The sequence below is a fragment of the Cylas formicarius genome, unplaced genomic scaffold, assembly GCF_029955315.1.
Source record: "Cylas formicarius isolate icCylForm1 unplaced genomic scaffold, icCylForm1.1 PGA_scaffold_2__14_contigs__length_35257938, whole genome shotgun sequence".
Lineage (NCBI taxonomy): Eukaryota > Metazoa > Arthropoda > Insecta > Coleoptera > Brentidae > Cylas > Cylas formicarius.
The window spans coordinates 35,224,510-35,248,768 of NW_026844319.1; the positions used below are offsets into that span (position 1 = coordinate 35,224,510).

At 40.0% G+C, this 24,259-nt stretch overlaps 2 protein-coding genes across 4 annotated transcripts; one reads left to right on the forward strand and one right to left on the reverse strand.

Annotated features, from left to right (window-relative positions):
- Positions 1-1,308: 1,308 nt before the first annotated feature.
- LOC132698218 (transmembrane protein 223) lies at positions 1,309-2,858 on the reverse strand. Its single transcript, XM_060664173.1, has 3 exons — positions 2,647-2,858; positions 1,992-2,534; positions 1,309-1,943 (listed from the first exon to the last, which is right to left on the reverse strand). The coding sequence occupies exons 2-3, from the start codon at positions 2,341-2,343 to the stop codon at positions 1,645-1,647; spliced, it is 651 nt and encodes a 216-aa protein (XP_060520156.1). The 5' UTR covers positions 2,344-2,534; positions 2,647-2,858; the 3' UTR covers positions 1,309-1,644.
- Positions 2,859-2,988: 130 nt separating this feature from the next.
- Positions 2,989-17,633, forward strand: LOC132698217 (uncharacterized). 3 transcript variants are annotated; one of them, XM_060664171.1, is made up of 8 exons: positions 3,222-3,309; positions 3,374-3,535; positions 4,845-4,893; positions 5,880-6,199; positions 11,476-11,854; positions 14,630-15,090; positions 15,349-15,704; positions 17,088-17,633. In XM_060664171.1, exons 4-8 carry the CDS (start codon positions 5,932-5,934, stop codon positions 17,340-17,342), a joined length of 1,719 nt encoding a protein of 572 aa, XP_060520154.1. In that variant the 5' UTR covers positions 3,222-3,309; positions 3,374-3,535; positions 4,845-4,893; positions 5,880-5,931; the 3' UTR covers positions 17,343-17,633. The 3 variants fall into 3 exon arrangements, with proteins under 3 accessions (XP_060520155.1, XP_060520154.1, XP_060520153.1); XM_060664172.1 differs by lacking the exons at positions 3,222-3,309; positions 3,374-3,535 and adding an exon at positions 2,989-3,098; XM_060664170.1 differs by having other exon boundaries at positions 3,229-3,535.
- Positions 17,634-24,259: the final 6,626 nt, after the last annotated feature.

Below are 24,259 nucleotides of genomic sequence, written 5' to 3' on the forward strand. Positions count from 1 at the left end.
GTGTGACGATAAAACTTTGTTTTCTTTTAAATATATGTCTTAGTAAGCTACGAAAAAAAAATTAAGTCGTGTGTCAAATAGTTTTTTATTGGCAGTATTTGAAACAAGACGTGTCCGAAAAAATGTCGCAAATAACGCAAATCGAGTATAGAGCAATAATAAAGTTTTTGACAAAAGAAGGGTTAGCACCTAAATTTATTAAATAAAGGCTGGATGGTGTGTACGGCCAAAGTTCTCCTTCGTATTCTGTAGTGAAAAAATGGGCAAAACGTTTCCGAATGGGACAGCAGTCCCTTGAAGATGATTCAAGAACTGGTCAACCAGTGGAGGTCATAACGGAAGATATTGTTGCAATTGTGAAAGAGGTGGTATTGAGTGATCGACGCTTAAAGGTCAAGGAAATGTCAGAAATTACTAAGCTTTCTGATTCAAGTGTTCGTCGAATCCTGCATGATCATTTAGGTATGCATAAGGTTAGTGTAAGATGGGTTCCTAAAAACCTTTCCGCTATTCAAAAACAACGCCGTGTCGAGTGTGCATGGTCTTTTTTGGAACTCTGTGGGTCGGAACTGAAGCCTGTGATAGAAACTATTGTGACGGGAGATGAAACTTTGATTCTCTATTATGACCCTCTATCGAAAAAAGTATCAATGGAGTTGCATCGTAAGGGTGAAGCACCTCCCAGAAAATTCAGAGTCTGCCAGTCAACAAAAAAGGTGATGGCCACCAGGTTTTGGGATTGTGAAGGAATTCTTTTGATAGATTCTAAAGAAACTAATACCACTGTCGATAGTAAATATTACACAACATTATTACATAAATTGCAAGACTGCATACGTGTAAAACGTCGAGGAAAACTGAACAGAGGCGTGCGCCTTTTGCACGATAATGCACCTGCACAAGATGTCATTTTAGAGTATGGGTTCCAACAGATAGATCATCTATGTTCCCTATAGTCCAGATATGGCCCTAGCGACTATTATTTGTTTGGATATTTGAAAAAGGACTTACGTGGATGATGGTTCAATGACAAAGTTGAGTTAAAAGGGACTGTTTTAGCTCATTTTGCAGACAAACCAAAAAAACTTTTAAAGGGATTGAGTCGTTAATAAAGAGATGTAATAAGTATAATGAAGTTAAGGGGGATTATATTGAAAAATAATAAAAAATTGTTACTCTACTTTGTTTCTTTCATATTCAGGCCTGGGTAATTTGGGTGCTGCCCTCGTAGGTCAATCTAAGTAACCATTACTGAAAACAAACTGATCTTTGGTGGTAGAAGGAAGCTGGTTATGAAAATGTGGGGCTTTAATTTATTTTAGACTTTATTTACATTTTTTAAATCCAACAAAAATCTCCCACAAATATTAAATCAGTTGCGTTTTTATTTTAAATGTACTCCAGGGTTTCAAACAATTTTTTTAGCATACATGGCTTGAGGTTTATTCAAAAATAATCTTAGTTCTCCACACAAATGTTTTGAATAATCCACTGTAAGTAGATTTTTTTATTAAGTTGATGAGGGCCTCAAACATTTGCAACAATAGCCACACACTACAAACAGTTCCATTTTGAAAAATATGCCTTAAGATGATTGGTCTAAGCCTTCCAATGAATTTTTTCATTTAATTCACTGTCTCTCTTCTATTTACTCCATAGTCTATTTAATCCAGCAGTACTATCGAATAGCTCTGGTTGCTTGAACTCCCCTTTCATGTCAACCATATAATGGAAAGCATGGCCCCGAACTTTAATAGGCACTACTGCCTTTGCGGCTTCCCTTGTTTCTTTGGCGGAAACATTATCAATCCCAAGAGTCAATATCCGATTTTTTCCCAAAGGAGTATAAGTCACAATTGACAACTGATCTCCACCTTTGCGCAATATCAGGTACTTTACCGAACGTAAAGTAAAAATCCAAGTTATTGCAAGGGTCCCCCATCCTGGAAAAAGAAAATTATGCTAGTCCGATAATCAGTAACACAACGTACCTATTACAAATGCTATGGTGCCTAGCCCATTGCGATATTTGTTTTCCCCAAGATTGATTTTTCGCCACCACGGCAAGTCCTCGCGGCTTTCGTCGACTGGGGCATCTCTCATGTTCTTCAAGGCGAACACCGACAGGTAAGACCAAAATCCGAACTGGCAAAGGCCGAAGATGTTCATGATTTTGTAGAATTTGTCATTCTCGTACTTATAAAGTATTACGTCTCTCGACACTTTTGTGTTGATATTTAAACTGGGCGCACGAGACGATAAATTGCTCCATCGGCAATAAGAAATGGGCGGTCTCGTAACAAATGGGTTGAAGGATTTACAAAACCTCAGAACTTTATTCATATTATTTGTAAAATTATTTTAGGTTAGGAGCGTAGAGCTTAGTATGCAAATTATAATGTCTGGTGAATCCATAGAATAGTGTTGTAACTGGAGTTGAACAGTCTTCATAACCCGCGTGGTAAAATTTTCTGTACCTACTTTTAGAGTGGGTAGGACTCTCGGTCTAGGTGGCGCCAGTCGGTTTTGGTGTCCTCAAATTTGATAAAATAAATGAAAACATTTGCAGTAAATCAATAGGAAATTACTCTTTAGATGTATTTATTTTAAGTAGTTACATATAAAATAAGATATAGGGAAGCTTACTTGCGGACACGACGCCTCTAGTGATATAATTCTAAAAATCCCATTACGCGTTTTGTTTTATTAAACACTCCCCCATAGTCGAATTTTTTCAATAACATATTCCTCAAGGGTAGTTAATTTTCAAACGCCATTTGAGTTGGGGTTGAGAGTTGATAGACATCCAAATTGCGTAGCGAATTTCCAAAATATACATAATCTAAATTTTGTTTGTTGATTGTAATAGATTTTATATGGCATATGGGCGTGGGTGAACAAAATTCTGTGGGGCTGCAGACAGAACGATATATCGATTGGTGCGGCATTGGACGACTACGCGGCGCACTAATGCGTCGCACGACGTCGCCGGACAGTCTGGCGTGTTCTTTACCAACGAAATATTAATCGTCGGTGGGGTAGTAGTTTGAGACGTGTTTTGCAACTTAAAAGCGATGAAATTAAGATACAATTCCGAGGTGAGCATAGATTTAAATAAAAATATGTACCGCCAATGCAGCGGTAATTGTGTGACGCCACTGATAATGTTTATAACTTTCGTGATCCCCCCCTCCTTCCCAGGCAGGGACTGTCATTTCTTCTTTGCCGCAAGCCAAGGCGTCCAACAAACACAAACAAAACGTTACTTGACCGCTTCGGTATAATGAAAATTATCGTAAATATCGAGTGGTATGTTGGGTTGCCGACGTTCCGGTGTCCGACGATACTAACAATAATTTCCATCTAATTCCAGCGCTTAGTGCGAAATGACTGACAAAATAAAGGGTATAGAATAAGTGGAACGTGGCAAAACACGGGATTTTTTCGGTGCCGATTACGAATTAAGCCCGGGCGTTGTTCGACTAGTGTCGTTTGCGTGTTGTACTCCTAATAGAGATGGTGTACTAATTGTCAGGTAGGCGTTGCACTTCCGAAAAGTTTAGTGTTTCGTTATCTTGAGCCGTGACGTAAATCGGCGGATGCAAAAGTAAACGAAATCCTTCGAATTTTGTAGTTACGTGCAAGTTGGGCGATAAACGTGACTATTGAATTATGTTAGATTAAACTAGTTGGTAAACAGCAAACAAGTTACCTATACTTGTTTCCGAGCTTTGTAATTCGTGAATAACAAAAATAAATTATCGTAGCTGCCGCGGTCAGTGGCGCGCCCGGTCATCTTGTTTTTACATACCTTTCGCTAATAAATGATTAACAAACGGGACTTGGATGTTTATTTGATTAATTTGGAATTTTCGAATGACAAACGAATACGATAATTTTTGCAAAATGAGAACAAAACGGGATTTTTGTATTTAAATTGGTTTAGAGAAAATGGTAATGACCCACGGTTCGGCGCCAGTTTGGGAGGCCCGTGGGCTTTGACGGCTTCCGGTGATATTTTTTTTAATGTAGGTACACGGAAAGGGAAAAGTTCATTAACATGCGGCGTTAATCTCACCAAGAGAAAGTCGAAGGTACAGTGACGTGCGAATCTCGTGTATTTTCGCAGCACTGGTATATTTGAAACTAAATCGCTCCGGATTACGCCAATATAAATATGCTAATAGCGTACAAAGTTTGCTGAATTTACGTGAATTTATGGGTTTATTAACAAGTAACTGCTAACTAGTATTTTAATAATTTCCCCAAGGCCGAAAAATTACTCCCATTTATGGTCTGTATTATATATAGTTGCATCGATAAAACCCATTGAAATTGATGGTTTGCCCAAGAGACCAAGCCCTTGCGAAGGAAATAACGTCACCCAAATATAGTATCTTGATATTTTTTAGGCAACAAATATCCTTTAACATTGTAATGGAACCAGTGAACTCATTTTAATTTTTGGTTTTATTTGCGGCGCGGCACTCTTCGACCCAAAACATGTAAATTTTATGTTGAGTTCAAGTTCCGGCCTATATTTATAGCGATATGCTAACAAGTCGGATGTTTTGAACAGTTTTTTTCCAAAGGAGATCGATTCGGTCACCAATAACACATGCCGGTACGTTAATTGTTATGTATTATTTCGTTTTTTAAATTCATGTGCCGCTCGTTATTATCGCCATTTGTAGGGTCTGGAAAACATCGAGTTGGTCGGCTTGACCTCCGAGCCTACTTTTTCGGAATAACGGCACATAACGTCACTTAAACGTCATATTATTTTCTCAGACGGGATTGCAAGAATGTCTCTAGCTGCAAACGTATAATTTTTTTTTTTACAGGATTGCCTTGAAGGAAACCGAACGCCTTGTTTCGAAACTGTATACAATGGTAAGTACCGCGGAAGATATGTATAAATAATTCATTCGTTGTATAATCCTCAAGCGAAAATTTGCGATGGGTTTTTTCGGTAACAGATAACGGCCTCACCTCGCGTTTGACATCTACTCGAAGCCATCTTGGCATTTTTAATTATCACGCACGACTCGCGCGACGTCACAACCGACATAAACAAGTTATTTTTCACGCAAAAGCCAAGCTACGATTTCCATTTTCAATTTTTTAATTCATGGCCCTCGTGCTTTGAATACAATCCCGTCTCGCCCGCGTTGTTTCAAAAGCGGGTCATCGATTTCGGCACCACCTATCGGATTTTTGTATCAAACCGTGCGTCTCAAAAAAAAGCTAAAGCAATAGTTGGCGATAGTCACGTCTCACCGCAGACGTGTCGGGTAAACAACGCGTAAACAATTAACAATTGATTAATAAACGAAAACTGACACCGTGTCTCACACAATCTTGCGATAAACTTTATTATCCTATCCGTCTCGTTTGCTAAATTGATAGGCGTCTATCATTTATTTATCGCATTTAGCTTTAGGTAATACGATTATCTTTCGCCGTGGCGGGACAATAGAAGAAGGTGAAGCAGGGACGTTTCCGAATTACATTCGGTGCCGTGTCGAGCAAACGATTTTCAGCCTCGTTGCCACACGCGAGATTTCAATTGCGGTTATCGGTTCGTCAAATCTCACCACCGGCGATGTTCGAAAGTTTTTATTCTGCAATTACGAACGATAGATTGCGGGTATAATTAGAAAAAAATAAAAAACGTGGTGATTGCAAAACCCGATCAGGCAGTATATCCGGGCGGAAAGGTGGCGATTCCTTATAATTTGATGCGTGGATTTTTCGCGATGAGTTTCTCCTATTATTCATTATTTATCAGTTACCATAGGTACGTTGCGCTTCGGTAACTTAGTCGGCAGTGCCACGGCATAGGCATGGCATATTAACAGTTGTCATTTTGCTTTTAGGCCCATTGTTCAAAGGTAACCCGGCCAAAAAGCCGACCGCGTGAACGTCGAGATGACATTGCCGGCTGCGCGTTCTTTACGTGCCGGCGCAGCCGATAAGGCGACGCCCCACGTATCGCGACGCAGGGCTGGTCGCCTTAGCGCCGCGTGGGCGGACCTGCCCGCGATTACGGCCGCGGCCGCGGCCGCGAAAAAGTCGACAGCGCGCCGCGCGGTCTGTTCTTGGCACGTCGACTACGGAACCCTACTGCAGGACAGGGACGACGCATGCGCCGCAGGTGACACGGGCGTCGAAAAAGAAATCACGGCGTGCAAGAAAGGTGGGTGATCTCGGTTTACACACGCGCATATAACTAGGGAGCCTGCACATAGAAATAGCAAAGGACAGTGAAATTGCAAGGAGAAAGTGAAAAAATCAATTTAACACCCAAAACATCATATATTCAAAAAATTTATGTTTAAAAAAACTGGTAATGGTACCAATACTCGACCATTTTTTTTAAATACAAAAAATGTAGCGTCTGGTTTACGCATTTAGCTATAAGATAATATAGTGGCCTTACTACGGTAAAAATTGATGCGCCGTAGGTGGCTATGATTTTTTCGCAGAGAAGGTATCTTTGGATTATGGACCGAGTTGCTATATTGGTGTAATTTTTCTGAATAATTGATTAACTAAGTCTGTGCCCTGTGCCATAATTGTTTTTATTTTTGGTGTCAATATCTCGGTACGGCAAACCTATGTAATTTTGTGCTTTCCATACTTTGTTCTTTCACGAAATTATAGCAAGTGTGGCAAATATGAGGACCTAATAGGATCTTAGAAAAAAAGATGTTTGGGTAATATGTAGAACAATTATAAGAAATATCCCTTGTCAATTACGGTCTATAGGAGGTGCAGGAAAAATACTGCCGTAAAAGTTCCGCATCGAAACATCGACGATCTGTCAGCGGCCATGATGATTGTTGAAAGCCGCATGGTCTTACGAGTCCAACTTCAGTATATGCAATAAGAGCTGCCATTGCTTAAAAACGAAATTTCAAATATCGCGCATGCGCACGTTGAATGGACTTTCTCAAAAAAAGATTACATAGTTGCTTCATGAGTTCCTGTATATGGGTTTACCAGCCTGTATAAAAAAGAATATATAATTTTAAAAAACATGGCGCCAAACTGTATTCGCTTTCCAATAATTTTCATTTTTGAAAAATCAAAAAGGAAACTACTAAATGTCTACAAAAATTTACGGCTATTCAAACGACTTCTTTGGTATAACGAGATTAGATGTTGTCGATGTATTAGATGATTTTTAAAATAAACAAGAAACTAGAAAATATTTAAAAAGCGTACAGTTCAAGTACAATGAAATAAAAGCAAACTTCATTTTTTTAATTTATAATTTTTTAATTTAATTTACAATTTTCGAAATATGTGGGATCACTACTGACAACACCGCATACTCTTTAAACTACCTCTATAGGAGGTGTTTAACCTTTAGTAACGGGAACCTTATTCCGCCCTAGGTAATGTTGAACTTTATTGGTTAATAGGGGAAATCGTAATTTCTTATCGAGTGCGCGCGCTTCAAATAAGGGATAAAGTAAAGCAGCGCCCAAAGAGGTGCAAAAAGTTTTTGTATAATATTTTAAAAAGTAACTTTTCAAGAATAAATTATTTACAAATTAAGAAATAGTTTAAACGATGTCATTTGTTTACAACTGCCCTACTTCCATGACACAATGCAAAATTACGAATACAATTATGAAGAATACGAACGAAGTTGGTCATATTCTGCAATGTATGCAGGTTAATTGATTAACCGCTAAAACTGTTAAAATATTTGATCTAATTAAATAGCCCCATTAGGTGGGCTAATTCAATTCAATTATGCGTTTCACAAAAAAATGTTGGGCTCGATTGCTAGGATCATTCGCCCATTGCCGACTTCCGTCGAGGATTTTCGCTTCTGGTCAATGACCACCACGTACAAAGAAGAAAAATAGCCAATAATTTGCTCAACTAGCAAAAAATGATTCTAACCGATACCAAAAAAATCGGCTTCCCCCCGCTTCCACCGCGGACCATCCGGGCCCATCCGGCCTCCATACCGGCGTGAACAGGGAAAAACGACGGGGCCGACGACAATTATCACTTTAAAACGTACACTGAACACTCAAAACACTAAATCCACACCGTGGAAACCGATATCAAACTTGTTGGGACGAATACAAGGGATTCTGTCGGGAGCGAACGGAGGTTAAACCGCCGTGTGCAATGCTCCCACCACAGAATACCATTAGGTGGGCTACAATTTAAACTTTTCTTCTTCTTCTTCTTCTTCTTCATGTTCCGCGTCCGTCATCGGACGTTGGCTATCATATTGACTATCAAAACTTCATTCGCGGCAGCTCTAAATAAGGCTGTACTTGACGTAAGGAACCATTAGTGTAAATTCCATCTTCCATAGTATTTTATAATGTGATTTTTTTGCAGTTACTTTGCTTTTAATTTTTGAGGAGGTTGGTGCTTTTTGATTATCTTAAGTTTAAGTTTTAGGTCCCCTACAAGGAGGTTATGGTCTGAGGGGACATCTGCTCCGGGCATACTTTTGACTGCCTGCAATGAGTTTCTGTAACGTTCATTACTGGCTTTTCAGGGGTATCTGCCAGCGATGCCTATGTATATAACCTGCGTTGTGGTAACTCAAAGAAGGTGTTCATAATACACATATTATTTTCTTTACGGAGTTCGACAAAGCGGTCTCCCTGATCGTTGCGTATACCAAATCCGAAGTCACCCACAATATTAGCTTCTCTTCCTTTTCCAACCTTGGCATAAGATCTCACATTAAGCCGTCCATATCATTTTTCTTAATTTTGTCCGTGACGCTCTTGATGTCTGCTTAGAATTTTTCTATCTCATCCTCGCTACATTCTGCTGTATTTGCATGTACTTGAATGAGATTGATATCAATAGGCTTTGCATTTAGTTGTATCACATAATGACTCTCTCAGAGACATAGGATACCGACTTGACAGATTCCTCAGCTTCTTTTGAAATAATAAACGCAACTCCGTTTACGTGATAGTTGCTGTCTTCCCCTGAATAATAGATATGGTATTTTTATAAATATCATACAAATATATTAGTGTGTCATCTTTGCTATAAAATGTGTTATTTAAATATTCTTGAACTGCCACAATAAATATAATAAAAGTCTTTTGAACAATGCCCGAGTTCATACATAGGCGGGCCTTTCAATGGGATTCTATGGGTCACTTTCAAACCATGAACGATACAGGGCCAACTAAATGGAATAAAAGTTCACATTTACATGCACAAATGCCCTGAAGCGGCCAGAATTAAATTATCAGTGGTGACAAATCTTTTACAAAAACCAAATATTTTTATTTTGTTATTTTCTTATTTCGATTTTTGCAAAAGTTATAGAGTTCGAAATGAGTTACTCCAGTTTGATTAGTTTTGTAGAGCCTGTATAAAATAACATTTTTACTATATTTGTAAAAAAATGACCTGCCTTTACACTTTGCCTAAATTTCTTTTATGCATAGATATAACTTAAATTATAATTACTTTATAGATATTTTTTTAACATGCAAACCAAGGTTAGATTTTCAGTAAATTTATTTTTTTAAACAACCTTATAGTTTTGACATTTGGCATGACGAACTTTATTAAATTCAACACTTATTTTGATCAGAGTGTTGGGTCGGTTTCAAAAAGCAACAGTTCAGTACTTAAGCACTTTTGCCCCTACCTACATAATATAAAAATAATTTTAAAAAGTGATCGTAATAAACAATCAATTCCCTACAGAAAGCCTCTTCTCGGGGCCTTTTTGGTTGATTCCAAAGGAATTTTTATGGATTTTCACGTACTATTCCCTATCTGGTTTGATGGGGTCCGTTACTCGCGACATTTAAAGACTTTATCTTCCGGTCACCGGTTACTAACCAAAAGAAAACCTTACCTAGTACAGATAACGGTGTCGCAAAGGTATTAATTTATAGACCGGTTATAATGGCGACAAAAATATTTAAAAAATCCATGAGGACGTTTTGAACGTGGCCACGTAGTCCTGGTATTAAAAAGAAGAGATGATCCCGATCAACGTGTAATTTCAAGGAGACGTTGTAAACAGCAAGGAAAATATCTGCAGGTGTTCTGTGCAGTGAACTCGATCCAAACAAAGGAAAACTACCCCGAACTAAATCAAAGAATGGCAAAGTATATATATATATATATATATATATATATATATATATATATATATATATATATATATATATATATATATATATATATATATATATATATATATATATATATATATATATGTATATATTTTCACGTATTGATTCACGGATGGAAAAATGTGATGACACTATATTCCGGGATATCATCCGTTCGCTTGTTGAACTCCGACTGGAATCGTGCAGACGTTTCGCCAAAATCTCACTTGGCATCTTCAATGCTCGCTCGAACAGTGTTCGAAGTGTTTTCGGAGCGCGAGCATTGAAGATGCCAAGTGAGATTTTGGCGAAACGTCTGCACGATTCCAGTCGGAGTTCAACAAGCGAACGGATGATATCCCGGAATATAGTGTCATATAGTATATATATATATATATATATATATATATATATATATATATATATATATATATATATATATATATATATATATATATATATATATATATATATATATATATATATATATATATATATATATATATATATATATATATATATATATATATATATAAACTTTCTTTTGCCAATTGCTGCAACCATATGCAACAGCATATCCTTAAAAATACCGAAAAGCATGAAATCAGTAAGATATTCTAGGGGCATGGCCATTAATATAACGTGTACGATAAAGAAAAAAATCCCCATCACTATCCGTCTCCGTCTAAATAAAATTTACCTCACCAAATCAATTTGTTTCCCATTTAGATCGAGTTTACTGGTTCTGTCACGATTTGTCATTCTCAGGTTGCATTCGACCGTTTATATATCAATTTTGCGATTTATTTTTAAATTACTCTAAACCATATCGATGAATTTAAGCTGAATGAGTCAAATAAATATTACACAGCTTTCACATTGTATAAACCAATTCCATGGCCAAAACAGTGTCCAGCGTAGAAGGTTGACCTTACATAAATGATTGTTTATGTTGAGTGCAAGTTTCTAGGTATTTTACGAACAGCTTTTATAATGTCATTGGCAAGAAGGGTCTTAAACTTATCACTAGACCAGGATTATTTATTATGCCAACAAAGACTACAAACATACTTGAAACTCAAAACGTCATTAACTCGCCATGCTCAAAAGTCAAAAGTATTGGCGATTTTACAATTCAAGGAGACCTCTGGCGGAAAAATGAAAATGCATTTTTCCCTTGAAACTATGCGCACATCGAACCTTTATCCGACACGCCTATGAAAGATTCCAATTTATCTATGCCGTTGAATATATAAAAATATTATTCTGATTTCTACCTCCGGCAACACATTGTTAAAATGAATATAATGCGCAAGCATAATATCGTCAGCCTAATTTCCAGAAAAAGTGGCGGAATACGTTTCGCTGCTAGATCCGTCAGCGCCTAGGATCCGTCCGACGAAAGGCGGCGGCCGTCATTCGACGTCGACCCCAGTACCAACGCACACCAATGCGATCCAAAATCCACCGGCCGAACCGAATACGAGGCACTCGTTCATCGAAACTGCGGTACCCGCGGCGACCCAAGCTGCGATGCCCAGTCTTAAGTCGTTGCTGTCGAAAGGGCGGGGCGCGGGTGGCCGAAACGGCGAGAATTCGAACGCCGCGACGCCCCTTGTGAAGACCGGCAACGGCGAAGTGCCTTCGGTCATCAAACCGGCTACCAGCCTAGCAAGTCTGCGGAAATGCGAAACCGTACTCGCGCTCACCGGCATCCTCAGGTAAACTCGCCACTTAAGTCCAAAAGAGCCACACATAGAGAAAATTAATAAAACAGAGAGCGGAGCGAATTAATTTTTTGATGTTAGATGGCGGGTAATTTGAATGAGCACAGAATTTTAGAAAAATATAATGGTGCAGTTAAGCTGGATTATAACAACTAAGTTTTTCATCTATTCTTTAAAAATGTAAACTAAACAAATCTGAAAAAAAAAGCTTTCCTATGTTCTGTGTCAAACATGAATTCATTTTGGTCAGTAAATACCCAATGAACTATCAGCGGGTACAGATATAGATCAAAAAGCATACATTACTCGTAACTTTCTTCTTATTTGGGACATCCTGAGTTGCCTACAGGCATAGTATAATAGCACCCCGATTATTCTCATCTTATTCGGCACTCTCTTTTTACTAGTTTTCTCTAAGTGGCCACACTATTTTTCGGAAACTTCTCTGCCTAAAAGAGCACTTGAGTAAAAAAAAATGAAAAATATACCCGTGTATGGGAGAAAAAAAAGTAAAGTATCAGTGTAAAATCATAATCGCTCTCGCGAACCTGACCACAACAAGCATTTAAAATAAGCCTTCGAGTACCAAAACGCAATAAATTACCGTTTCCGAGAAAAAACGAGTTTACTTAATCACTTAACCAGGAAACTTCAATCGTTACCAAGATGGTCACGGAATACGGACGGCAGTTGTTGGCAGAGATTTACGCAACGTTGCCAGTTTTTCAAAATAATTTACGATACGGCAGCATAAAAGGTCTATTTGAATGGTTAACCATTTCTATTTAGCTTTAATTTAGTTTTTGTAGATGAAAATGACGTTTAGATGTCAATTAAACTTACATTAGATTTGAATGTTTTCAATTTTACTTGTTTCTGCGAGCTACTAGTTGTTATTTAGTACTGTAATACCCGTCGACTAACTTTCCATGAAAGTTTAACAAGCAATTTTCATAGTTTTTATCATAACACTACTAAAATTAGGAATATTTATCAATGTTCGTTACCTACCTGTAATATTTCCCAGTTTATATGTTCATTTTTTACTTACACCTATGGCGGACCCTTTAATTTGATTGGACGGTATCCTCCATTTTATTATCACCCTCTCGGCACCAGTTAGAAATAGAGACGTGATAAATCTGAGCAGTTCTAGGTAAAGCGCTCTCATTTATTAGTGACATAAAACGAGAAATTTACTTTATACTCAATTTGGGTATTTGTTGGTAAAATTTTTGTCTTATTGAGTACTGTATTAACGGCTTACCCAATGCAGACAAAACCGGTGCTATGTGGACGTGAACCTCATTCTATTTAAATCTTCATTAATTCTAATAAGTAGTTATGAACGAGAAATTGAATCACCTCATGCAGATAATAATATTATATAGAAAGGAGCTATTTTTAGCAAAAAAAACTGGCCAATCACTATTATTATAACTTCTTCTCTTTTCTTATTCGTTGATTGAGTACTCATTCGCATGTACCAATTCAAAGTCATGACTAAAATGGAGCTTATCAAACTCATCGCATAATATGCCGTTGTTCAATGTTCTTCGGTCTTAGTTTACAGATTTTGATATGGTAAATTTTAGATTTTATAATTTGATGACAGTTCCACATATTACGATGGTAATAAGTTTAATAATTAAATCACTTAAGGGGAATAATGTAAATCACCTTGAGTTATGTGAGTATTTTGTTCCTATTCCTGTATGAGTATAAATAAGCTTGTAAATAACGTCTTCACAATAATACTCATAATGTTATTTTTGAAGGTTTTGTCTTTATGCTAGTAAGAAAGTAAAGCGTCTGCCTGTTTGTCTTTATAGATTCAAGATTCAAATTTCTAGCTTCCAAAGTAATGGGTGTTTTTTTTCGATGTATAGTACTTTAAGTTGGCATTACTGTTCAAGATGGCGACCGATTTAACAGCTGTCAAGTGATTTATTCTCAATTTAATTTGGCCATTCATCATGAATAGATTCACGCCTGAACAACGTTTACAAATAGTGCAATTTTATTTCGAAAATAATAATAATAATAAAAAAACACCCCTTACATTCCCTGAAAAGTATACATATATTATTTTAAGCCAACAAATTTTAAAAGAGATAGATGTGATTTTTTTAAATAAATACTTAATCCTTCTTCTGCTTCCATATGCATAAAATTCGATACATTGGCCACAATTTCCCTTCCCGAACTATGGACCACTTGTCCCTTCTTTGCAAGTTTCTTTGGCTCCATTTAAAGAAATAATTTAAAAAGAAAACATTTTTACTCACTTCATATATAAAACACACTGCTTTTGGACATCAGTAAGTAGAACAGGTACTTAAATTTAATAAAAAAAAAAACGTTGACAAAATTACAAATTACTTCAAGCACTAGTTTCGGCTTAAGTTTTAACTTGATTTATAAAAAAATATATTATATTTAGTTTCTAATTTTAAGCAAAACGTGTAAACAAGTGCAAAATTTTAAATTTATTGTATTAAAGTTGTACCGGTTTGGCGCAAATAATATTATTTTATTAAAATGCCTTACACCTTAACAATGACACTACAAGCAAAAATAATACTCTAAAAAAATGAACGAAATATAAGCACCCACAAACACAGCCACGAAACGTAAACAACCGAAACCACTTGATCCATGCCAATGGCGGCCGTGTTTTCGAACGACAGCTGGTTGCTGTTTCCGAATTCGCCTTCTGCGCATCTAACGTCACTGGGCTCTTCTCTATTGAGACGGACTTTATCATAGGTCGGCGTCTTCGTCGTCTTCCATCGAGCCGCTGCAACCGCTGAATCGGCTAAGGGTGCGGCCGGACTACGGGCAGTCGCATCGCATGTGCTCGCGATGCTCGAGCCTGTTGACGCTCGCGTCCGGCTCGCGCTACTCGCTCGACTCGAGTAACGGCGGGTTCGTGCGGCTCGCCTCCGGCACCAAAATGACCGCCGCTCCCGCTGCCCCGCCCGTCTTGTGCAAGCTGTGCCTGTCCGAAGTGCCCGCCCACGGGATCGTGCGAATCGCGCAGTGCAACTGCTCGTTCTGCGGCGAGTGTATGAAGACGTACGTCGAGTTCGAAATAGCCGAAGGCGCGTACGACATTTCTTGTCCCGACGCGCAGTGTCCCGCGCAGGGTGTCCTCCACGAGGATGAGATCGGAGCTCTGGTCGGCACCGACAAGCTGCAGAAGCACAAAAAGTACCGACTTAATCGTGGTAAGTGTAACATTGAAAAAGTATTATTATTATTATTGTTATCTTTTTAGCCATTTCTTATAGGTGGATAGTATTCTTTAGCCGATATATTGTACGAAATAGCTGCTAGTCTTGTTTGGGCAAAAAATTGACTCTCATCTTTTTTGCCTTGTACTCTTCATATGTTAGATACTTCCAAACGGCCACATTTGTTTATTGTCAGTAGCACCACAATAAATTCGCCTATATTAAGCGAGTTTTTGCACTTGCATTTTACAGAGGTGGAGCTCGACAAGAACCGTTGCTGGTGTCCAAGGGCGGGCTGCGAGACAGTCTGTAACCTGTGCCCGTCGCAGCCTTGCTCGCCGCAGAGTGTCTTTTGCCCGACGTGCTCGACCGACTTTTGTAGCAACTGCAAACTCGAGTGGCACGCGGGCTCCACCTGCGACGAGTACGGGCGACGGCTGGCGAGTGAGGGGCGGGCCAATCCCGACATCGGCATACCGTTCGACTCGGATCTCATCAAGTGTTGCCCGATGTGCGGCGTGCCGATCGAAAAGGACGAAGGCTGCGCTCAGATGATGTGCAAACGTTGCAAGCACGTCTTTTGCTGGTACTGCCTTGCGAGTTTGGACGTGAGTGTTTTCTATTTTATTAACCAGCTGCAACGGAAATTTTACAAACTGATAGGCTGAGTGCGGGATATCAATTTTGCACTTATCAGTAAAGATAAAAAGATGCGAGTTTCGCAATAGCTACAAAATGGAATTTCCCTGGTATTTCTGTTTTCCACACCCAGGGCCTTAACATGTAGCGTTTTAAGGACTTCACTTACCTGCCCTATTTGAAAACATATTGAGACTGTTTATTGCCTATGATAATCAATGACAATTCCAATATGCGATTGCGTAGGATCACTTCAAGTAATACCCGAAGTAAAACCTATTTTATTGCCAAAAAGAGTGGGGAAGAAAAAGCAAATATAGACAAAAACTTTCAAAAACCCATCTGGAGGACCAAATAAATCTTGTAATGATTGTTTAGGAAGATGGAAACGTTGGTAAAAGGATTGGTTCAATCTAGTATTAACTAGAACACTCGTAAGAAGGAGAGAATTTTAATTTAACAAAATAAAAATTAGACATTGTGTGCATAGTTGTTAGGTACCCCTGTTCTTTATTAAACATTATAAAAAAGATATATTATTCTGGATATGTTAAATGAATTATTGGATATATTAATTCATTAAAATATGCGCTACTGTAAGTATGTTATAGATAATCTGTCACTAGAGTATCATACTTTTATTCAGTTACCAATCAGGTATGAGGGTCAAAAATAACAACGAAGCCTATTTATGGGTGTTGAATTTACAATTTCCTATTTTATTACTCTACCCTGATAGATAACACTCTAGCTTTATTAACAAAGAATGTAACTCGTAAAACCAAAAACCGTACCAGAGGACTCCAATCTAACGAGAGGCGACAGCGACTTTTTAAAATGGGGGGGGGGTGTCTATTTTTCGTGATCTTATTTTCAGCTCGATTGCTTCATTTGACGTTTATACCTATTGGTGACTGAGAGAAAGTTGTTTGCCAGCTGATAAGTAGGGTTATAGAGTAAGAGAAAATTTTGATATTTTATATAAAGGCAAAGTGAAGAAAATTATTGGCTTACCGGTTAGTTGAGAAAAATAGAATAGACTTTTACTAATGCAAGTCTGAAAATTAAAGAACTAAGAAAGCCTATTTGGCTAATAAGCACACTTCGACAACCCGAGATAAGCTCTCTCAGACTAATAAACAAACTAGCGGGTTGGAGCATTTGGCGGTTATGTCCGGGTTCTCCAATCATGTGCATAGAAAACTGGGTTGGCTATTGTCGTCTCTCGTTCGATTAGAACTCTCTGTATGGTGTGTAAGGTACACCCGACCAATTTTTTTGCTTTTGAGGCCGACCATTTTTTGTTTGCCTAAGCTGAGCGGACACATGAGCATCGCGATGTATTGTTGCAGGACGACTTTTTGCTTAGACATTACGACAAGGGTCCGTGCAAGAACAAGCTAGGACATTCGCGCGCTTCGGTGATCTGGCACCGGACTCAGGTGATTGGCATTTTCGCTGGGTTCGGAATTTTACTACTGGTGGCATCGCCGCTCCTGCTGTTGGCCGCTCCCTGCATAGTTTGCTGCAAGTGCCGGATCTGCAGTGCCGAGACGACCAAGCTCGACAACGACGACGAGGAAGCAGGGTTGGGCGACGATTCGTGATACTATTTTTAGTGACCCCTTTACCCCCCCCCCAGATTTAGTTTTGTTCTTAGCTCTTAAAAAGGTTGGGGATATTTTCTTAAGTACCAATTAAATTTGATGGAACCATCGAAACTGATAGAGTTAATCGGGAAAACGTTTAAAAAATATACAATTAATGTGATATTTTGTAATAGATCGAAGATTATTATTATTATATGACACTGTTTCACAATGTTAATCGTGTATATAACGTATTATTAAATTTGACAAAATAAATAATGTTGGCCTTTTCTGGTTTTAAATATTTAAAAATTTGTTGGATTGGTGATGGTGAATAGCAACACCACAAATTTGCACGCTTATCAGTATTTGTGACTTAGTTTTTTTTTCATGATTGCTATATTTTATGGTCTAGCACAATTTTCGACCAATTTCTGTTGCACATTTGCATTTTTTTTTTAAATTTAGATCCGTGTTTTTGGAATTTTCTAGGAACGTTTGTACCATATTTTCTTTACAATAATTTCTGGTCCATGCTTGGTAAAACAGTGGTCACGTCACATTTCATCTGAAACACCTATGTCTCAGGATTTTCACCATCCACTTTCAGCAATACAGAAAATAGTTTGAACAACACAGATTTATTTCCCGTGCTGTCAAAATCTCCTATCTCCAATGGGGTATTAATGGTCGTTTTAGGGCAAGAAATTTCGTCCTCATTAGCGAATTGCGTCGCACTTGTAAAGCAAATATGAAAAATAAAATTAAGAAGTCCCATTCAAAATGCTCATGTGCGAGATTTGAAATTTTGTTTTTAGTCATTGATCTTGAGCCAGACCGTCAATAAGTTTAGATGCAGCATTTTTACAGCGCTATTTTCTCAAAATATACCTAGATCTCGTTAAATGTTCCGAAAAAATGAGCCTTTTCTATGGAAACATCAATGCCACCTGTAACGCATTAGCCTTTATTGTAGTAGTGCCACTTTATTAACTAATAGCTATTTGAGACATCCAAAGAATCTAGCGGCCAGTCAATTGACAAAGGAGTTTTTATTCTCCCGTCAGTAAAATACCTAATTACACACCGATCTAGTCTGCGGGAAACGTCACTTTACAGCGTCAGTTTGGGAACACCACAAATGATCGAAAATCCCGAACGACGTTCGGTCCCGTTTCGGAAGTCTCGGTGAGTCTCGCCTCGCGAGGGATCTCGATGTAGCAGGCGGTCAAATGGACTTTGCAATTTGACAGTCGATACTACATAGGTATAATCCGAATAGGAATTAGGAAAACGGTGCTTGTTTTAAAGATACAGGACGTACATCGGTTGCTAAATCCGCACAGAACACATGAATTTCTATGCATCCGGTCAATTATTGTTTCCAAAAAATATAGGTTAATTTTATCGAAGGATGCGGATGCTGCAACCCGCATTCAAAGGAATTTTTTTTATTAACCCGTGAGTACCTTTTGAAAATTTTGTTGTCATCCGATCCGAAACGACGAGAAATTCAACAAATTGTTATCCGGAGTTACGATCGCACAGGATGTGTCTTGACAAACGTTCAAGCTCAAGGATCTGCGGCCCAAGAAAACTGACAACAAAGCTAAATAAAAAAAGCAAGTAAGGTCTCAAAAAAACTGTTTTAAAAAAAAAGGGCGAACGCAAAAGTTTTCCTTTTACGTTCGCCATGTATTGTTACAGGGGTCTCGTCACACTGACAAGAATCCACTAGGGATGATGCGACTACCGGCGCACATTATTTTAAGCCTTTTTGGCTTAGTTCCGGAATGCGGTTTTTCTCGTATTATATAGGACTTTTTTACGGAAGAGCACCCATTCGCTTTCGACGTAAAATTTTTCTGACCAGGGCCGGTCTATCCAAACGAAGTTTGGTGTTCAGACGACCTGCGCCTTTTATTTTCAACTTGCATTTCTAAGTAAGAGCAGAGTTGTCTTCGAAGTCAAAGTTTTAATTTTTAGGGCCGGTCTGTCCGAAAGAACTTTTATTTGAAGACGACCCGCGCCTAACTTTTAACGTATATGTATATACGTTCTCGGGCGAAAATCCTTCACACCTTGTCGACGGTAAGCGCAAAACTAGGTCTCGCGCTTTTAGCTCGTCCAGGTACCCGAAATGTCTTCGCTTCCACCGACTTTGTACGTATAAACGTCCGCGTCTGGTGCGAAAAATTATCGACTCAGCGGGTACAAAGTACAAGTTATTTATTTTAGTTATTTTTTTAACACTACAACGATCCTAATGGAAGTTCACCTACGGGAGGGAACCTCGTGACATTTACTTCTTCTAAATGATTAAGTACGGTCAACTTTTCGAACACATCGACGACGTCGGAACGTATCGGCGGTTCGGTTCGAAGACCTCGTTAAATCATTCAATCGGTGGTAACGACGGGCGGTGTGTACAAAGGGCAGGGACGTAATCAACGCGAGCTTATGACTCGCGCTTACTGGGAATTCCTCTTTTTTGGGGAACAATTAGGAACCCCAAATCCCTAGCACGAAGGAGGTTCCGCGGGTTACCCGGGCCTCTCACCCAGAGACTGCGCGCTGATTCCTTCAGTGTAGCGCGCGTGCGGCCCAGAACATCCAAAGGCATCACAGATCTGTTATTGCTCAATCTCGTGCAGCCAAAGGCCGCTTTGTCGCTCTAAGAATTGTTGGTCCGCAGACGGTAAAAATTAGCAGGCTAGAGTCTCGTTCGTTATAGAAATTAATCGCTCGATTAAGTAAAAACGGCCATGCACCCACCACCCACCGAATCAAGAATGAGCTCTAATCTGTCCATCCCTTCGGAGTCCGGGACCGGCGGGGTTTTCCCCTTTCGAATCAAATTTGCTGCAGGCTCCACTCCTGGTGTTGCCCCTCCATCGATTCCTTTAAGTTTCAGCTTCGCAACCATACTTCCCCCGGAACCCAAAACCTTTGGTTTCCCGGAAGCGTCCCGCCGAGTCAACTTCGGCGGATCGCTGGCTGGCATATTTACAGTTAGAACTAGGGCGGTATCTGATCGCCTTCGAGCCTCTAACTTTTGTTCTTGATCAACGAAAACGTTTTTGGCAAATGCTTTCGCTTCCGTCCGTCTTGCGACGATCCAAGAATTTCACCTCTAACGTCGCAATACGAATGCCCCCATCCGCTCCTATTAATCATTACCATGCGAAAACCAACGAAACGGACCCGAGGTCTTGTTCCATTATTCCATGCATACTGTATTCAGACATAATTTTAGCATGCTTTAAGCATTATAATTTGTTCAAAGTAAATGTACCGGCCCACCTCGATACTCCGTGAAGAGCACCGCGGCAGGATTGAGTCGGACCGAGCCAAATCCACCGGCAGGAAGTCTCGCGACGCGCCAGTTGAAACCGCGAATGGTGAACCGGCGGCGCGAGACACAATTCGACTACGAACTTTTTAAACGCAACAACTTTAATATACGCTATTGGACTTGCCCTCCAATTGATCCTCGTTACAGGGATTAGAGTGTACTCATTCCGATTACGGGGCCTCGAGCGAGTTCCGTAGCGTTATTTTTCGTCACTACCTTCCCCGTGCCGGGAGTGTTTAATTTGCATGCCTGGTGCCCTCCTTGGATATGGTAGCCGTTTATCAGGCTGCCTCTCTGGAATCGAACCCTGATTCCCTGTTAGCAGTTACGACCATGGTAAGCTCGGAACATACCATCGACAGTTGATAAGGCAGATATTTGAAATATGCGTCGCCGGTGCGAGACCGCGCGATCAGCTTCAAGTTATTTAGTTTTACCCAGTTTTGATCTAATAAAAGCGGTCATTTCGTTACCGGTAAGACTTCTGCTGCTTGTATTAGCTCTAGAATTACCACATTTATCCAAGTAATTGTGGGTACAATCTAAGGAACCATAACTGATTAATGAGCCTCTCGCGGTTTCACTTTAATTCGGCTGAAAACATGCAATCTTTGAGACAAGCATATGACAACAGGCAGGATCAACCAGCTGTTCTTATTATCATGCGCCCCGCCGCCGCCACGCATGGCGACGATCGGGCAAACGCGTTAAATATTTTTAAATAGAACCATACTTGGTGGTTAGAGCGTACGAGTACAGAAAGGAACCCTTCCCGACACCATACATATATTATTCATTCGTTATTAAAGCTTTAATATGCGGCGCGTCGAATCGATGTGACTCGCAACGAACGTCGATCGACGGAAATTTTCGGACATTCTCTCGATCACTCTTCTCTAGATTGTAAGCGACACGAGATTTCTCGAAAGAAACGTTCCGGATTTGTATATAAACTCGCTCGGTGAGAGGAGAGTTATCGCCAATTTTTCAAAAGAAAAATAATCTGGCGATCGCTTTTGAACCGCGAAGTGCCAAATCTTACTTTCAAACACCCGCTAAGTTCGCGATCTAGCTGTATAAGGTGCGGAGCCTTAAAATGTTTTCGAACGCTCGAGCAATCGCTGCTACGAAGACGGGCCGATGGCAAACGAAAAACGGTCTACGTTCCCGTACCGATGAAGGAAACCAATTTTTCTTCAAAAATGGAACCAACGATACGAAAATGTTAAGCGAGCCAATTAATCGCGCTAAACGGTCGACTCGAAGGCGATCTAACGATCGGAAAAGCACTTTGCTCTGCGAAGGGAGAAGTGTCTATATGCACGACGCGGCGGTCGCGCTCGAGACCATCTCACCTATTATAGGTAACGGACCATTCCTTAGTCTTCCGAACGGTTTATGTAAAACACGCTTAATAACGGCGGCCGCCAACGTCGTAGAAATCTGAAATTCGAGTGAAGCTTTCGCTTTGATTCCGCTAAATTATAAATATTTTTGAAAGTTTTTTTATTTGTTGGTTTTGTTAGCTGACCGTCGGTGCCAACTAACCAAAATAAACCAAAACCATCAATTAAAATAAACAGTAGTGTTCTTGTTATTTGTTTCGAAAAGCGCTATAACCTAACGTACCGCACTAGCCGTACGCGCGTGAGAGTGTGCGTACGAGTAGGCGTGAGAGTGGTCGTGCGAGTAGGCGTGCGAGTTGTCGTGCGAGTACGCGTTCGAATGCTCGTGCGAGTTGTCGTGCGAGTAGGCGTGCGAGTGGTGGTGCCAGTACTCGTGCGAGTGCTCGTACGAGTGTTTATGCGAGTTGTCGCACGAGCACTCGCGAGAATCAAATCGAAAGCTTCACCCCAATTTCCGACTTCTATGACGCTCGCGGCTGCCGTTATTACGCGGGTTTTACATGAAACGTTCGGAGGACTAAGGAATGGTTCATTACCTATAATAGGTGAGATGGTCTCGAGCGCGACTGCATTGTCGCGTGTGTAGACTCACTTCTCCCTGCCATAGGAAAATTTTTCTTATTTATATATCGCCGTCGATTCAAGCTGACTTGACGGAGCGAATGTTAGGAAAATTTTCGTCGATCGACGTTGGTCGCGAGACATTGGTCGGCACGCTGCATGCACGCGCCGTTTCGATTGTTCGCACTTGCGTGGTGTAAATAGACATCTCCATCGAGAGGCAACTTTTTCCTTCGAGTCAAGCTGACGGTTCGAGCTTTAACTCGGAGCCCGTCTTTAAAGTCTTCGACACAGCGGTTGCTCGAGGAAGGAAAATGGCCGAGGATCAATGTCGGTTGCGAGACACCATCGGGCACGTTGCCGGCACGTGCCCTTCCGGTTGTCCGCACCTTCAGGTATCCGACAGATGGGTGATGGCTTAGAACTTTATCACATCGATGTGTAAATAGTCATCTCCACAGAGAGGCAACTTTTTCCTGATCGTTAGATCGCCTTCGAGGCAAGTTGACGGTCCGAGCTTTTACTCGGAGCCCGTCTGTATTGTCTTCGGCGTACCGATTGCTCGAGCGTCAGGAAAATGGCCGAGGATCAACGTAGGTTGCGAGACACCGTTCGGCGCGTTGCCGGCACGTGCCATTTCGGATGTCCGCACCTTCAGGTATCCGACAGATGGGAGATGGCTTAGAACTGTATCACATCGATGTGTGAATTGACATCTCCACGGAGAGGCAACTTTTTCCTGATTGTTAGATCGCCTTCGAGTCAAGCTGACGGTCCGAGCTTTTACTCGGAGCCCGTCTTCAAAGTCTTCGAGGCAGCGATTGTTCGTACATTAGGAAAATGGCTGTGGATCTGCTTCTATTGCGTGACACGTTCGGCACGTTGCCGGCACGAGCCGTTGTAGTTGTCCGCTATTTCGTTGTATCCTATGAGAGATGAGTGCGATCTGTCGAGCCTAGAATGTCTTGTCGCTCAAACAAGACCCTTTGATCGACGGAAGGAAAAATGGCGAACGTAATTGGAGAACTTTTTCCTTTTGCGTTCGCCTTTTTCATGAATTTTCTTTTAGTTTTCAGAGCGTAATCGAGTCGAAGCGATGTGCCGTAGGCGCATTAAACGTAGCTGAATCGTGTGTGTCAGTTGGTGACCTTGGAACATGGTAAATTAGAGGGAATCAATTTGGATGCTCAACTTGGAAGATTTTGAGTTTCGATTTGGTTATTGGAAAGTTTAGGGAAACAGCGAGGGTTTTTAGTCCGTAGGCGGAACCCGTGATGGGACCGAATCGGGCACTCTCGGTGACCATTTTGGCTGGAGTCTTTTGAAGATTTTCCCCCGCTATAAAAATAATAAAAAAAAGAAAGTATTGCGGCTTGTTAGTTTTGGTTAGTTTTGGTTAGTTTTGGTTAGTTTTGGTTAGTTTTGGTTAGTTTTGGTTAGTTTTGGTTAGTTTTGGTTAGTTTTGGTTAGTTTTGGTTAGTTTTGGTTAGTTTTGGTTAGTTTTGGTTAGTTTTGGTTAGTTTTGGTTAGTTTTGGTTAGTTTTGGTTAGTTTTGGTTAGTTTTGGTTAGTTTTGGTTAGTTTTGGTTAGTTTTGGTTAGTTTTGGTTAGTTT